General features: G+C 38.4%; 1 protein-coding gene and 2 long non-coding RNA genes across 10 annotated transcripts in view; all 3 read right to left on the reverse strand.

Moving 5' to 3' along the window:
- Positions 1-17,146, reverse strand: part of ric1 (RIC1 homolog, RAB6A GEF complex partner 1) — a 75,479-nt gene that overhangs the window by 50,269 nt on the left and 8,064 nt on the right. For all 8 annotated transcript variants that reach the window (XR_015519390.1, XR_015519392.1, XR_015519395.1 and 5 more), the window contains exon 2: positions 8,809-8,916. Coding sequence is in view for 1 of the 8 variants with exons in the window: in NM_001442814.1 (NP_001429743.1) it covers positions 8,809-8,916 (108 nt within the window). In the remaining 7 variants the exon portion in view is untranslated. The remainder of the gene's footprint in view (positions 1-8,808; positions 8,917-17,146) is intronic.
- LOC141379937 (uncharacterized) lies at positions 883-8,808 on the reverse strand. The gene is made up of 2 exons (XR_015519875.1): positions 6,687-8,808; positions 883-1,956 (listed from the first exon to the last, which is right to left on the reverse strand). It is a non-coding gene; the product is annotated as an uncharacterized LOC141379937 (long non-coding RNA).
- LOC147838674 (uncharacterized) overlaps positions 15,195-17,146 on the reverse strand; it is a 3,591-nt gene continuing 1,639 nt past the window's right edge. The window contains exons 1-2 of the long non-coding RNA XR_015519879.1: positions 16,874-17,146; positions 15,195-16,783 (exon numbers count right to left, since the gene is read on the reverse strand). The exon at positions 16,874-17,146 is cut by the window's right edge and continues 1,639 nt beyond it. This is a non-coding gene — a long non-coding RNA (uncharacterized LOC147838674). The remainder of the gene's footprint in view (positions 16,784-16,873) is intronic.

Raw genomic sequence — 17,146 nt, forward strand, 5'->3', positions numbered from 1 at the left:
CAACAGACAATGATCAGCTCAGGTACAGCCCATGTACTTTATTCAGGCTTAAATACTAATAATGAGAGTCATTTTTCATGGCATTTATTGCCATACTACTGAAAGCAGCAGCAGATAGTTCAGCTCAGATCTGGAGAATAAAATAAATCGTCTGAAACTGAACTCAGAACTGAGATTCCAACATATCAGTGATTTAGCATCTACATTAAATCATGTTAAAGAGGTTTAATATGTCTTTATTAGGTTATAAACCTCACTATTGTGCTGGAGTGCAGTAAGTACACTATTCTGCGCACTTAATTACATTTCTGTCGTGTTTCGTTCGCTGCAAACAGCCAATTTGATCACTGTGTATCTCGTCATGTAGTGTGTTGTTAGGACACAGGATTTCAATGTGACCTGCTCACCTAATGTTTATGCTTATAATATTATTATGTTTTGCTAATTAATAACCTCCTAAATAGGAACTCTGAATCTGCATCTCATTTCAGAGTCTGCTACGGTCTACCAGAGGTCACATTTTGGCCGCATGCTTTGAGATCCTTCCTGACCGGCTGAATGAAATACGATGTTTTCCATCTGGCAACTCGGGGTGCTGAAGTATAGTTGGCTAAACTGGCATTGGGCGGGTTAAATGACCAAAACAAAGACAGACGTTCAACTGCAGCATTGTATCTCAAATAAACAAGAAATGTTCATTGAGCATGTTTCTGAAATATCTGCAAACATATGATGGTATTCAGTCAAAAACTGACATGCAGCACTTTTAAAGGTTTGAAACAAGTGGAGCATGATGAAATGAAATGGTTTTTATCTGTGTGAACTATCCCTTTAAAGAGAATCTGGAATGAATAAGTAATTTAATGCCAAGAAAGCTGAATAATTTCTTTGTGTTTTTATTTGATATCGCGTGAAATGAGATCCGAGACGTGTTCTTGAGGTTTCATGAAACAGAAATACTGTTCTCAGAATTGCTCTGTACATGCAGATCTCCCCATGATCCTCTCGCTTACAGCATAAACAATGAAAAGAGATTTTTATTATATTTTATTTTGGGTATTTTTCATCTGGATTCAGTTGGATTTAATTATCTGAATAACAAAAACAACCCATAAACTGCAAACACAAAAAATCACGAATCACACACTGTAAAAATGCTGGGTTCCACACAATTGATTTGAGTTGGGACAACATGAAGAAATTAAGTTGGCTTATTAGTTTATTATTATTAGTAGAAGTAGTTAGGGCGGTGCAATTAATCGAAAATCCGGTTTCAATTTCGATTACGGCTTCTAACGATTATGAAAAACCATTGATCGAGATAAACGATTATTCCGTCATATAATTATTATTATAATTACGATTATTCTGTCCTATTTCGCTTAGCCTCAGACAGGTAGTGTGTTTGTGCGCGCGTGCCGCACGGTCCGTGCTGGACAGCAGTGCACACATCTAACGGCATCTTAATGCGTGTGCTTTAATGGTCAAATACATGCACGGTGTTTAGTGATTATTCCTATTAATCCTCATTTGTGTAATAAACAAACAAGTTGACAATCAAAAGACACGAGAAAGAGAAACTATATTGCTGCCGCACTATTCTTAAAGTGACAGCGTGCGATACTCCTGCTGCTGTTTTATTATTAATTAAACAACAAAAGGACAAAATTTCCTCACTGCTCTGGACTGAAGAACTTTTGTAGTTGAAGTTTTTTCTTACAGTGAAGATGCTTAAAACACAGTTTAAACATAACAGATTTAATAGCTCATTTCTAATAACTGATTTCTTTTATCTTTGCTATGATGACAGCATTTAATATTTTACTGGATATTTTTCAAGATACTAGTATTCAGCTTAAAGTGACATTTAAAGGCTTAATTAGAGTAAATAGGCAAGTCATTATGTAACAGTAGTTTCTTCTGCAGACAATTAAAACTATATATTGCTTAAGGGGGCTATATTCAGAGCTGATAGTGGAAAAAAATCCTGAGCCTGAACTTTTTTTCCTTGCCCCTGAGGTGAGTAGGGGTGGGGGTACTATGTATGCAACGCACTTTAAACATATAACTTGTGGGCCCCTGGGCCCAAATATATTAACAGCCTATGTGTAACCCTGATCATCATTATTGTCAAGTGGCTCTTTTTAGACACATGCCAGTAATGTCAGTGACACATGCCAGTGTCAGTGATCTTGTGACATGTGCCAGTAGGTGTCAGTATAAGCACGTTATAAGCACATTAATCTTATAAGTCTCTTTGCTTTAATATTTAAAAATCATTAGGCAAATGACACCTGTTATCTTACATGCATATATGTTATGAGTTTTCAACATGCATTTTATTATAACTTTTTAAAGGATATTATTTAAAATACCTTAAAATGAAAATAAGATAAATAATAAAATAAATGAATGAATTAAAAACATAGAGAAGTCCATATTGTAGGGAACAAAGGAACTGCCAGGATGCAATAATATACAGTACAACAGATAAGTGTAACCCCTCCCATACATAAGCATGCCACAATAAATTTGACTGACATGTACTGTCAAATGACTATATTACGTACGGAAGTATGACTACGAATACATAAAATAAATGCGTTTAAATTAAAACATCGTGGAGTAGTTCAGCAAATAAACTAACTTGCGACGCGATAAATTAGGTTAAAAGTCGCGTAATGATTAAATATGGTTTTGCTCGTGTTAATTAATGTCATAAGCTTCGCCGGGTGTCGATGTCACTGCAGTGACATGCAGCGCGACACTCTGAGTGACACAAGTCACTACACATGCCACTAGCGAGTGACACATGACAGTGGAAAACCGGACGTTCCACCGGAAGTGTCACTACACTCAGTGGCATGTGCCAGTGTCATCTGTACGTCAGATGTCGTGTCACTCCATGTTAAAACTGCTACTGTGAATCCGCGTTCAAGCGCACACAATAAGCTAAAACTCGCCCCAAGCACCGGCAAAAACAAATAACAATGAATGTGTCGAGGAAAGAGTAAGGACATATCTTAATTATTTATTAATAAACTTATTCTGAGTCAGTGTCGCAAAGATCCTGACTGGCAATCTCCTCTTGGACTCGCCTTTAGAGAGAAATTCATCTTTACGGATTACATGAAGGAGTTTTTTTGTTTTCGATTTGTTTTATTTCGTTAAGTAATAATTTAAAACTTTCTATAAATATAGGCCTATTTATTATGTCTGTGAGGCATATACAGTTTGCTTCATTAAGCGCTCCTGTTAAAAAACCAGACGACAGAAAGCGCATAATTTTGGTTTCTTTATTTTATAAAAACGCTGTAACGTTTTTTGATGTATTACTCGTACTTTGTGAGCAAAAATGACGGATAACTTTAAATTGCTCCCACTGAAAAATGCAAGTGATTGCTCTGGCGCCTCGATGTCCTGCAAGCTTTTTATAAGCAAACTATGCGCCTAATAACACATTCTTTAACGTTTAAGCTACCATTGTTTTATACTTGAACTGTTTTATATCTTTTATTTTAGGCAAGTCGTGATGATCTGAGAAGGCAAACTGATCAAACAGACAATGATGGTCTTCCGCTGGGCGCTGTTCCTTAAAAAAAAATATTATTTTTAACGAATAAAAAATGCTCCAAACGTTTTTCTAAATAAGCTGAATAAAAAACGAAACTAAATATAATCACTTTGCCATTAGGCTACATACAAAACTGAACTATTTCACAGCTGAAACACTAAGTTGTTTAAGGAGAAGGGGGAAATATATTTTTGTCCCGTCTATTTCTTCACCGTTATTTCGAGAATAAACCCAGCGTAAATATGCAGATGTCATTCCCAAAACATATCAGCGTATATGTGCCGAAAACGAAAGTTTCATACAAATTCTGAATAGTTTATAGCCTGGAAAGTGCAAAGCACGCTCCTCTTATTATCACTAAAAAGCGTCACTGATCTTAGTTCATAGAGATCTCACAAAGATCCGTTATAATTTATAAAGCTCTCTAAATTACACAATTAATATTTTATTTACATGGCGTCTACACTCAAAAGATGATTCACGAGCACACAAAATGGCACTTAATAAAACCAATCCGTCGCTTTCAGCAGTGAGTGAATTCTGTGAATCTAGAGAAATGACAGATCAATATCCGTGAACCTGATTTTTTTTCCCCGCAGCTAGGCTTGCCACGATAGACGGTGTTGACGGTGATATCGGTGTTAAGACGCAACACCGGTGACATCACTTTTCTACCGTGACACCGTCCCCACATTTGTTTTTTTTTAAGTAGGCTATTCGTTTTTTTATTTATTTATTTTATTAAACATTTATTTAAAATAAATGGAAAATATAATTATAAATAATTGACTTAAAACGAGAGCATGCTCTATAATTAAAATCAAAACATAGCTACAGTGCGTCATATTTCATTTACCACGTGAGGAGAAAAGAGGAGTCGAATTTACAGAAAGAGGATGGCGGACGATTTATTGTCAAAACGCAATGCAAAAGCGCATGTTTGGCAAAATTTTGGGTTCAAACCAAATGCATAAGAGAACCTGATGACGTTAATGAGGCAATCTGCAAACTTTGCCTGACAAAGGTGGCAGTATCTGGAAACATAACTAATTTATACACGCACCTTCATGTTTAACTATGGGTGGGTCGCGGATAGATTAATGGCCATAAATACGCAACGCATACTCTCATTTAAAAAAAAAATCACGCGACCATCATCTCACAATGTTTAATAATAAATATCTTTTTTTTTATTAAAACGATTTAGCAATGCCGCGCCTTTGACAATCCATCTGCAGAGAAACATCGGCAACGTGAGGACTTTTTCCGAAGTTCAGCTGTTCTTATTTCCACTTGATTATGTGTTTAATGTCAAAAAAATCCATAATGTCTAGGCCAAAAAGATGGAATCCTGTGTGTGCGCGCATCTTTTATAACTGAGGCCGCTCTCTTCAAAAACCGAAAGTTGCTTCTTCTGTCTGGCAATATTTCGGCTTTTAATATATTAAAAGTTTATTTAGATGAGCCAATATTAAAAATTGCAATAAAGTAACTGAGATGTGCGGCCACACATCGAATCTGAGGACTGATTTCTCTCTCTCTCTCTCTCTCTCTCTCTCTCTCTCATTCAGACATCGAGCCACAACACAAGTCAAGTTGCAAAACTTAGGCAGGTGCAGCTGACAGGTAGAATAGCTGAAGCCTTTACGAAATCTGTCAAAATGCACCTCTGAAATTAATAGGCATAAATGTCTTTGAGCCAAAAAAAGTCTATTGGTAGGATATCTGTAAAAACGCAATTGGAGCCAAAGATATGAGTTGTGTAGCCTATAAATTATAGGCCTATTAACTCTAATAAAATGAAAACTAAAATTAACAATTCATAGCATTTTTCGTTTGATAAAAATATACGTAAACGAAAAAAAATCAAAGGGTGGCTAATTTGTATTAATGTGTTTTAATTTTAATGAAAATATGCTCGGCTATACGCCGTCAATAGACAAACCATTCAAAACATATTATTTTACCGTGTACTGGGTTATAATGTATATTTTACAATAAAAACTCAACGTAGCATGTCTCGCTATCATTTAAAACGTGTAATTCATACCACACCAGAGCTGTGGACCTGTAGTGTTTAAACTTACAGGGCGGTTGGTCAATAGTCTTAATGCGCACTGAACTCCAATCCGAGGGACTCGACAGTTACTCGATAGACAACATTGAACTTGAGATAATTAAAAAATAAAAGTTTTTTTTTAAAGGAACAACGCGCAAATCTGCAACAAATAAAATAAAAATAAAACGTCTTGGCAGTGCTGTGTGTATTCCGCCACTGACAGTGTGAGACGCCCTTATGCTGCGCCTGTAACTGCCGCTTGTAAGAGAGATCAAAGCTGTATCGATAAAACCAAAAAGCAAGATCATTTAGTTATAAATATTCCATAACAATATTTATCGAAATATTTATACATTCAGGCCTACATGTTGTTTATTGAGATTGTGTGATCTGTATAGGTTGTCTGATCTCTCCAGAAGCTGTAAACTGACACATGCGGTGTTTAGCTCTGACGAGGTGCTTTTATTTAGCCTGCCCTTTGATTTTTTACATAATGTTCCAATTCTTAATTTTTTTTCATATAGTTTAAATATAAAATGAGTGCTCGCTTGTTTGTGATCATTATGCAAGGATCATATTTCATATTCGGTTTATTCTTCAATAGCCTAAATTCGTTAATAATGTATTTTATAAACGGATTGTTCAAGCTCATAATATATAACAAGGCGTTTATGGTTGTTATTTGTATGGTTCCAACTTACACAGTTTTTTCAGCCTGTAGCAGTGTTGTGTTTTATTCGTTATGTAAATAAAAGTTATGTTTTGTTTAATAACAGGGATTTTTTTTGTAGTTTCCTTTCCGTCCATTCAAACAATTGACACCGAATTGGCAACTCCCGCAAAACTGAAAGTGAAAGTATTATACGCACGCATTTATAAGCTATTTAAAAGCAGAAAAAAGAGGAAATGAAAAAATGCCCACTCCCACGGTGATACGGGTATTACCGGTGTTGTCACATGTCGATTAACCGGTGGGGAAATTTCCTCACCGTCACAACCCTACCCGCAACCACAGTACGCCGGAAATCCGGCGTGGTGCCGGAACGCTATCACCCCTGTATATTGAGCTATTAAAATAGGTTTCGAAATATTTATACCTGAAATGAAACAAATAAGCCTTTCTCCAGAAGAAAACAAATATTATAGGAAATACTGTTAAAAATGTCTCTGTTAAACATAAATTGGGAAATATTTGTATATAAAAGTAAATTCACAGAAGGGTAAATAATTTTGACTTTAACTGATCATCGTTTTGAATAATCGTGATTACAATTATGACCAAAATAATCGCGATTATGATTTTTCCCATAATCGAGCAGCCCTAGTAGTAGTAAATGTTTTACAAATTTATGTAGATTGAACATAAAACTATTAAGTTGTCCCCCCAAAAAAATGTTTCAGCTCATAGCTTACGGCTCAGTAGTTTAAACAAACAGCAATCCTAATCTGAGTACAGGTAGAGGATGATAATAACTCCTTACTTTTTTATTTATTAATGCATGATAAATATACGATTGAAGGCAATCGATTTTAGAAATCCTGTTTAACAGAGCAAGGATATTTTATTTTTTATTATGTTTTATTTCTGGGGGAAGGCTTATTTCTGTTAGTATGCTTGGTAAATTCATTAATTAACACTGTTAGCGCCCTTAAGCAATAGTTTTAAATGCAGAAGAGAAGAAATGAAGCCTGAGGTTTTCAGTAGCTCTGTGACCTCATGCAGTGGAAACACACGGATCTGATGTCTGGACACACGACACGCTTCTGACCCATTCAGAAACACACACACACACACACACACACACACACACACACACACACACTGCCAAACACAATCATCAACTACAACACACAGCGCTGGAGAACAGAAACGAACAAACTCTATTAAAGGAACACAAATGAAGTCTGAAATGATGATTCCGTCAGTCATCTGAGAATGAAGACAACTCTTTTAAGAGAACAAAACTCTGCACCGAATGGAGAAGCCGAATTAAAGCATTATTTATTGAGACGTGTCAGGCTGGTGTGATGGACTGGTGGATGGAGGAACACTGGCTGTATTGTGTCGCCAACAGAAGGAATGGCAGACGATTCTGACAAACAGACATGAGCTTTTATGCTGCGTGTAGAGAGCGTTTCTGCGCATCTCTGCCTGTCTGTCGGCTTTAATAACGCAGAATGACAGCAATTATGCAGCCAAACAAAAGGGAAAGCACAGTGTGTTTTGTTCGGCGTCCTTAAATGACTGACGCTTGAAGCATTAACATTTAAACACTCTGTGCGGCTGGAATAAATTACACCGCTAGCTTCAGGAACAGCCTTCAGTCATCATGAGGCCTTCAAATAGTGCTGATGAAGAGGAACCGTCAACATGAAGAGGATTGAAGATGAAGAAACACGGACATGGCAAGAATCAATCAATCCAAAAAAAAAAGAATCAACCAACCAACCGATCGATCGATCGATCATCAATCAATCTTTTAATCAACGAAAAAATCTATTGTTAAATAATCAATCATTCAGTCAAACAATTAATCAAACAAATATTGGGTCAATCAATTAAAGCAATCAACCAATCAATCATTCAATCAGCCAAACCATCAGTCAATCAATCAATCAATCAATCAATCAATCAATCTATCAAATCAATCAGTCAATCAAATCATTCATTGAAATCAATCAGCCATTCAATCAATCCCTCCTTCAATTAACCAGTCAATCAAGCAATCAATCAATGTTAATCATTCAGTCAATATATGAAACAAACATTGAATCAATCAATCAATCAATCAATCAATCAATCAATCAATCAATCAGCTATTAAAATCAATCAACCAACCAAATCAATCAGCCAACTGCACAATCAAATCAAAATCAAATTTCAATCAGCCCAATCAATCAACCAACATCATCAATTCGCCAATAATCCAAACAATCAACCAAACTAAATCAAATCAATCAACCAATCAATTAACCAACCAAAATAAAATCTAAATCAATCAATTAATCAATTAACTCAACATTAATTAGCTAATAATACTTCAGTGGTGAAGAGTGTTAAACAATAACTTTCACAGCCAATCACAGCCATTTCTGTTGAGCATGTGAACACAACAGCCTAATCACGAAACACACACACACACGCACACAGGAGTAACAGAGGTGTTTTACTCACCGCTACGGCAATCATGGAGTCGTCGGGTTTCCATTCCACCTGCTGATAGAAGCCGAACTGCGCAGCTGCTTTTCCAGACTCGATATAACTGACGATCAGCACACTGGGCTGCAAACACACAGAGACACAAACACACAGAAAGAGTTAGACAACTGACTTAAACGATCATTTATTTAGCAACTGCACAGCTAGAGTACTCAAAACAATGTAGCAACCGGAAAAAAAGAACATAGCAACAGCCGGAATTACTTGAAACATTGTAACAACTACTATAACAACCAGAACACTCTAGCAACAGCATAGCAACCACGAAATTATTCAAAACATTGTAACAACCACAAAAACAACTAATTAACCTAGCAACTGCATAGCAACAGCCTGAAGTACTTGAAACATTGTCACAACTGCAAAACAACCAACTACATAGCAACAGCCTGAAGTACTCGAAACATTGTAACAACTACTAAAATGACAAGACCCTAGCAACTGCATAGCAACAGCCTGAAGTACTTGAAACACTGTAACAAATACCAAAACAGCCAGAACATCCTAAAAACTGCATAGCAACCACCTAAATTATTCAAAACATTGTAACAACCACAAAAACAACTAACGAACCTAGCAACTGTATAGCAACAGCCTGAAGTACTTGAAACATTGTCACAACTGCAAAACAACCAACTACATAGCAACAGCCTGAAGTACTCGAAACATTGTAACAACTACTAAAATGACAAGACCCTAGCAACTGCATAGCAACAGCCTGAAGTACTTGAAACACTGTAACAAATACCAAAACAGCCAGAACATCCTAAAAACTGCATAGCAACCACCTAAATTATTCAAAACATTGTAACAACCACAAAAACAACTAACGAACCTAGCAACTGTATAGCAACAGCCTGAAGTACTTGAAACATTGTAAAAACTGCAAAACAATCAACTACATAGCAACAGCCTTAAGTACTCGAAACATTGTAACAACTACTAAAATGATAAGACCCTAGCAACTGCATAGCAACAGCCGAAGTACTTAAAACATTTTAACAACTGCAAAACAACCAACTGCATTGCAACAGCCTTAAGTACTCGTAACATTGTAACAACTACTAATATGACAAGACCCTAGCAGCTGCATAGCAACAGCCGAAGTACTTGAAACATTGTAACAACTACTAAAACAAGCAGAACACCCTAGCAACTGCATAGCAACAGCCTAAAGTTTTCAAAACATTGCAACAACTGCCAAGATGACAAGACCCTGGCAACTGCATAGCAACGGACTGAAGTACTTGAAAAATTGTAACAACTACTAAAATAGCCAGAACACCCTAGCAACTGCATAGCAACAGCTTAAAATACTTGAAACACTGTAACAAATACCAAAACAGCCAGAACACCCTAGCAACTGCAAAGCAACAGCTTAAAATACTTGAAATACTGTAACAAATACCAAAACAGCCAGAACACCCTAGCAACTGCATAAAATACTTGAAACATTGTAACAAATACTAAAACAACCAGAACATCCTAACAACTGGATAGCAACCACCTAAATTATTCAAAACATTGCAACAACCACAAAAACAACTACTGAGCCTAGCAACTGCATAGCAACAGCCTGGGTTTTCAAAGCATTAACAACTGCTAAAAAGACAAGACCCTAGCAACTGCATAACAACAGTTTAAAATACTTGAAACATTGTAACAATTAAAATAACACCCTAGCAACTGCATAGCAACAGCCTGAAGTACTTAAAACAATGTAACAACTGCTAAAACAGCCAAAACACCCTAGCAACTGCATAGCAACAGCCTAACATTTTTAAAACATTGTAACAACTGCTACAATGAAAAGACCCTAGCAACTGCACAGCAACAGCTTAAAATACTTGAAACACTGGCCAGGCTGGGAGCCCAGCCAAAACCAGCTATGTCCAGCTTAAACCAGGCTGGTCAAGCTGGTTTTAGCTGGATTTAGCTGGTCATTTTCCAGCCTGACCAGCTAAGACCAGGCTGGAAATGACTGGAAACCAGCCTGGAAATGGCCAAAACCTCTCTAAAACCAGCTTGGTCGACCAGCTAAAACCAGCCAACCAGCCTAGGCTGGATTTTTCAGCAGGGATGATAGTGTAAAATTACTTTTACGGGGGCTGTTGAATGCTCGATTCTGACTGGCTGAATGTCGCTGTAAGGTGTTTGGTTATTGTCAGATAAAGGCACAGCTAAAGTAGTTCCGGCAGGTTTAATGCGCATTACAGCTCCATATCACTCCACTGAATGACTGGAGTTATTTCACAGATAGAACAGTCAGAAATCACAACAGAACACAACAGGAGGAGGAGGAGGAGGCGATGGGTGCTACACGCAGGAGACGCTTGAGCAGGACACACACCTGACAAACACACTCAAACACATCTGAGGTGTAACGGCCACTCCACTACACCACATCAGGTGTGCATTATTCTCTAATAATTCATCTTCAAACATTCCTAAGGTAGTGTTTACTGTTCATGTATGACTATTACTGACAATATCATTCAGAATAACCAGGAATAAGAGGATGAAAGAGCACGCAGTCATCTAATGGGTGAATTTAGAAGTGCAGTTGATCCAGCACGGGTCTGTTTGTCTCTGTATTGTGCAGAAGAACAGAGCAGGCTCAAATGAGGAGCAGCAGGGAAACACATCAGGAGAAGCAGACACAGATGTGAGCTCGCCACATACAAAAACACCCAAAAATGGAAGCAAAGTGTGGGTTTCATTCTGCCAAACGGGAGCTGTAAACCTCACACACACACACACACACACACACACACACACACACACACACACACACACACACACACACACACACACACACACACACACACACACACACACACACACACATTCTCGTGAAAAACACACATTAGCATCACAGAATCCCTCTACATTTACCTTCTGTGTGTGTGTGTGTGTGTGTGTGTGTGTGCGTGTGTGTGTGTGTGTGTGTGTGTGTGAAGGTCATTCCTTATGAATGCCTGCAATTCGTTCAGGGTTCACGAAAAGTCAGACGAGCGTCAAATTCCACAAGATTGGAGCATTTCTCCACGTTTATTCATTCATTTTCCTACATCTTAGACCCTTTATTAATCAAGGGTCACCACAGCGGAATGAACCACCAACTATTCCAGCACGTTTTTATGCAGCGAATGCTTCCAGTTGCTACCCAACTAACAAACACCCATACACACTCATACACTATGGCCAATTTAGTTGATCAGTTCCCCTATAGCGCATGTGTTTGGACTGTGGGGGAAACCGGAGCACCCGGAGGAAACCCACGCCAACACGGGGAGAACATGCAAACTCCACACAGAAACATAGACCTGACTTAAAGTCATCTGCAATGGCAAACAAAGCGTTCTTGCAGGATCCCAGTTCATCAAGAGTCTTGGTGTTCATCTTCAACGCCTCCTCCTTCATCAGCTCAATAATGTTGATGTCTGGTGACTGGGCTGGCCAATCCTGGAACACTCTTTGCTTTCAGGAGCTTTGATGTGGAGGCTGAAGTATGAGAAGTAAGGGTGTCACGATCCTCCAAATCCTCGATTCGATTACATTTTCGATTCTAAAGGCACGATTTGATTCGATTTTCGATTATGAATAATTAATTAATGACCAATTAATTATTTGTAGGCTACCGTTTAAACTACCTGACCTGCATGGTCTTTGTTTTACCCATAAACAAATCATCCAGTAAATAAATAAAGGCAAGATACACACATAATTACCACCTGTCAATCACTTTTTCTGCGGGACTCGTGAATAGGCAGTGATCTGTGTCGTTATAATGGCGTCGGTAAAAAAAGACGCACAACCAACAGGAACCAGCCAACAGTATCTGAGGTGTTCGATAAAATGACGAAGTACAAGTGAGTAAAAAATTTGAAGCGGTCTCCTGATCCTCTGACTGCCTGAACCCGCTGTCTCGAGCCCAATGCTGTGTGTTTGCGTCTGTGTCTGTGTGTGTGTCAGAGGTAGAGAGGAAGGTGGGCTGCTCAGAAATGCTACACGCCACTGTGGATGTCAAATCGTTGTCGTTCTAAAATGCCTTTTAAAAACAAAGACTTTTTACTTTTCGCGAGCGGATTTGCAACAGGGGCAGGTGGAGGATCGCGATGCCGGTGTTGTCTATCGGACGAACCGTACGTAATACGTACATAGCAGAGCTTGCGAAACTGTGTTTTTTTGTCGACAACACGAACGTTGACAACATAACTCACTGGAAATCCAAAATGCTTAAACACCGGCGACTTCATTGAAAGAGGAGAGGGTTTAAGTTCTGTCGACGGGTCTCCTGCGTCTGCAGTTTAACAAGCACTTCAACAAGCCTGTTTTTTCCCGCTTGGCAAGCCAAGCTGACGTGACATGGGGGCGTGGCAGCATCGACGATTCTATTTTTTGATTTGATAATCGAAATTGAGCATACATTTCGATCGATTTCGATTTCATACTGAATGACCCCAAACCATGATCTCTCCTTCACCAAACTTTTTTATTTTTATTTTCTTTTTTATCATAACGTTTTAACAGTACAAAAAATATACATGCCAGGGGGTAAAGCATAAATGAAATACAAATATACAAAATTAATTTAAAATGTACATGTAATAATCACATTGTAGAGTCCACAAAGTATTAAAGTGTGTAGGGCTTTCTGATTTAGAGAGTCTCTTACTAATATATAAGCATTATTAAGTCATCAACACCTTAAAATTCGGTTTCTTATTGGTAAATTTATATTTATGAATGTACATTGTGTTAGCAAAATCACTAAATAATTGAATAAAAACTATTTTCCTCTTGACTAGGGTACATACTAAAGCCAAAAAGTACATTTTCCCACAACAATGACAGAGGTTTAGAACACTGCAGTTGGGTATTAATAAATTTTGGCACCTCACTCCATAAGTTGACCGAGTATGCGCAATGCCAAAACAAGTGTAAAGCAGTCTCCTCATATTCATTACAAAAAACACACATCATTCCCACTTTTACATTTTTTTGAATAATGTTTTGCTGGATAAAATCTGTGGAGAGGTTTATAGGATATTTCTATCATTTTATTTCTAACATGATATTTCTGTGGTAACAGCCACACTTTTTTATCCAGCAAATCAGTTGATCCTTTAATAAAGACATCCAATAATGATTAATGATTAACAATAAGATTGAATATAAGGTACAGTATTGATTTCTCTTTGGAAAAGAGTACGAATTGCCTTCTTATTACTCTTGGTATATATAGTAAAACAGGTTTTGCCAACATATGATTTATTTAAATGAAAGACGATGGATCAGAAGCATGGTCTTGATCAGAGCTGCAGGATTCTGGCTAAAATGAGAATCATAATTGTTTTGTCTAAAATAAAGATCAGGATTGTCTCCTGATTCTGTAGGTGTAGAATAAAGGTTAATATGAGTGGGCTGTTATTAATGTTATTGTGGTAAACAGCAGTAGGCTTTGTGTAGCTGTACTGTTGGTGAAAATGCTGAATGTTGTATAGAGTTGGAATGGTGGACTTGAACAGACTTTAGATGTGTCCTGGTCATTAGTGCTGATGATCATTCTGATGTTGAATTATTGTGTTTGAGATATATGCTTACAATCTGTCATTTCCTGCTATAAATCTGTCACTGATGTGATTTCCGTGAACAGAAGACTGGGTGGGTGTTGGTGCATTTCGGCGGGTTTAGGATACTGCTTGGGCTGGAGTCAGTCAGCTACATCTGACACTGTGTGCACTTTCGGTTTCATTTTCACTGCTAAGAGCGGTTCACTTCCTGCGCGGCTCTCAAACGATCACTCTGTGCCACAAACTGAATGTCAGGTACAACTATATTACCTGTTATTCACAGCTTATGCAGGTTCTGTTCACTACAGTAGACTTCATTCAGAGGCGCCCGTCCGCCCTCTCTGTGGTAACAGCTGACGGTCAGCAGCTCACGTCACGTGTGATTTTGCGGTCGCAAATACATTACATGAAGACAGAAGTGACATTTGGGGTGAATTATATCTTATAAATACAGCATGTGACTCTTTCAACACCATTTGGAGGTGTCCACGTTGCTGAACAACATATGTAAAACAATATGAAGACTTGTGTGGTCACCATTGCTTTTCTCCTGAACTTGAAAATATGATTGACAGAATCGTAGAAATGCTGGATTAAGATCGTCTAGGGGGTCCAATCGAGATCGCCATCTTTTTACGATTAATTGTGCAGCTCTAGTCTTGATTAATACCTCTAAATAACGTATGGAGCCCTGAAGCAATTGAACTAATAACAGTTGAAAACTCTTGTTGGGTAATTGAGATTTTGTAATAAGAGAGGAATTCATTGTAAGAAAAGACTACGCCATCTTTATTATATAACTGACGAACTACATTCATTTTGTTTTCAAACCAATTATTAAAAAAAGAAGAGATTTGTGCTTGTATAAAGTGTGTCTATTATTCCAGATGAAAGAGCAGTGCAGGGAGAAATTATGCTTCTATATTAATGACCATGACAGGAGCACTTGGGATTTGGCACAATGGGATTTTGTCTATATTATAATTGCACATCAAAATAAAATTAAGACCACGAATATTTGAAAAGACACAATGAGGGATAAAATTCCAGATAGAATTGGGTTATCTTAAATGGTGTTAAATCCAATTAACCTTAAAGGTGTGGTTCATTGTGGTGAAGTCTAGGAAATTAAGGCCAACGTTCTCATACGAGTTCATAATTACAGTCTTTTAATATAATGAGTTAAATTTTTCCATAGAGAATCTAATAGTATGTTATCTATATCGTCCTTCACCAAACTCGACTCATTTCTGTGAGAATCTTAAGTCCATGCTGGTTCCAGCAGGTCTTCTGCGGTATTGGTGATGATTGGGATGCAGATCAACAGATAATCCAGCAGAGAAATCCACCTTCTGACACTTTTACAAACGAATAATCAACTAGAGGGCAAGTTATTATTTCATGCTCTTATGCTGCGTTCACACAAGATGCAGAACGCGCGTCAAACGCGAGTGGTTTACATGTTAAGTCAATGCAAACGAGCGAATAGACATCCTGCGGTGCGATACGCACGAATGGCGCGGAGCAAATGACGCGAATTGCTCAAATGGTGCTGTGCGAACAGCGCGATATGCGCGCGGCGAATTGAGCGATTTGCGCCTTTGACGCGCTTAACGAGCGTTTCGTGCAAATCTCTCGAGCTCGAAAATCTGAACTTCAGCGGACATTCACGCCGCGTTAACCAATCAGAAGCTTGCTCTTGTGGGGGTGTGATTGTGACGTAGAACCTATTGATGGTGTCCCAGGGGAAATCCTCCAGCCTTCACCGACAACAAGTCATCAAACTGGGCTGGGCTCAGTCAGAAGCACGGCTGAAAGCCTCCGTCATTCAGGTTCAGTTTCTGAGCTCACAGAGCTGGATGCACCTCTGAAAGCATGTAGTGGACTTAGACACGGCCCTAAACGTATCGCCCATAAACGTAAAGCCCATAAACACTGATATTTTCTTCATAAAATCCATGTTAGCCATTTAGCAACAAAGCTACAGTCACCGGGCAGACAGAAGCCCCGCCCATCACGCGAATCCGCGTCTGTTCTGAAGTGAATTTGACGCGCGAATGAAGCGAGTAAACTCAAATGTTCACGCGACAATTTATGCACGAATATCGCGATTTATGCGCAAATAGCGTGATTTATCCGCGCGTTCCGCGTCTGGTGTGAACACAGCATTACAACTGGGATCAGTGCGAGGCTTTTGTCAGGGAGTGTATTCAGCTGATTTATTACTCCAACAATGTGCCTCACAGCTGCTGCAAATCCTTCATCAGAATAACTCAAAAATCTCCAGATGTGCCAAAGCTGAGCTGATCAGCCCTTTACCAGCAGTTGAATGTGGTCATGGCACTGACTGACTGCTGAACACACACACACACACACACACACACACACACACACACACACACACACACACACACACACACACACACACACACACACACACACACACACACACACACACACACACACACACACACACACACACACACGTGCCACTAATGAACAGTCATAAGCTGCTTTTGTTCCCTAATGACATTACATGATGAACGGAGGCTCAAATCCCTGAATGACCACCGACACCTCATCAATTGCACGCACAATACTCATTTGGTTTATTAAATAGGTTTTATCTATTTTATGCATTCTACTGTCAAATTGTGACACTCAAATTGGTGTTACATTAAAGCTGCAATGTGTAATTGTAGCCATAATATCACACG

Source organism: Danio rerio, chromosome 21, assembly GCF_052040795.2.
Source record: "Danio rerio strain M-AB ecotype USA chromosome 21, GRCz13ab, whole genome shotgun sequence".
NCBI classification, from domain to species: domain Eukaryota; kingdom Metazoa; phylum Chordata; class Actinopteri; order Cypriniformes; family Danionidae; genus Danio; species Danio rerio.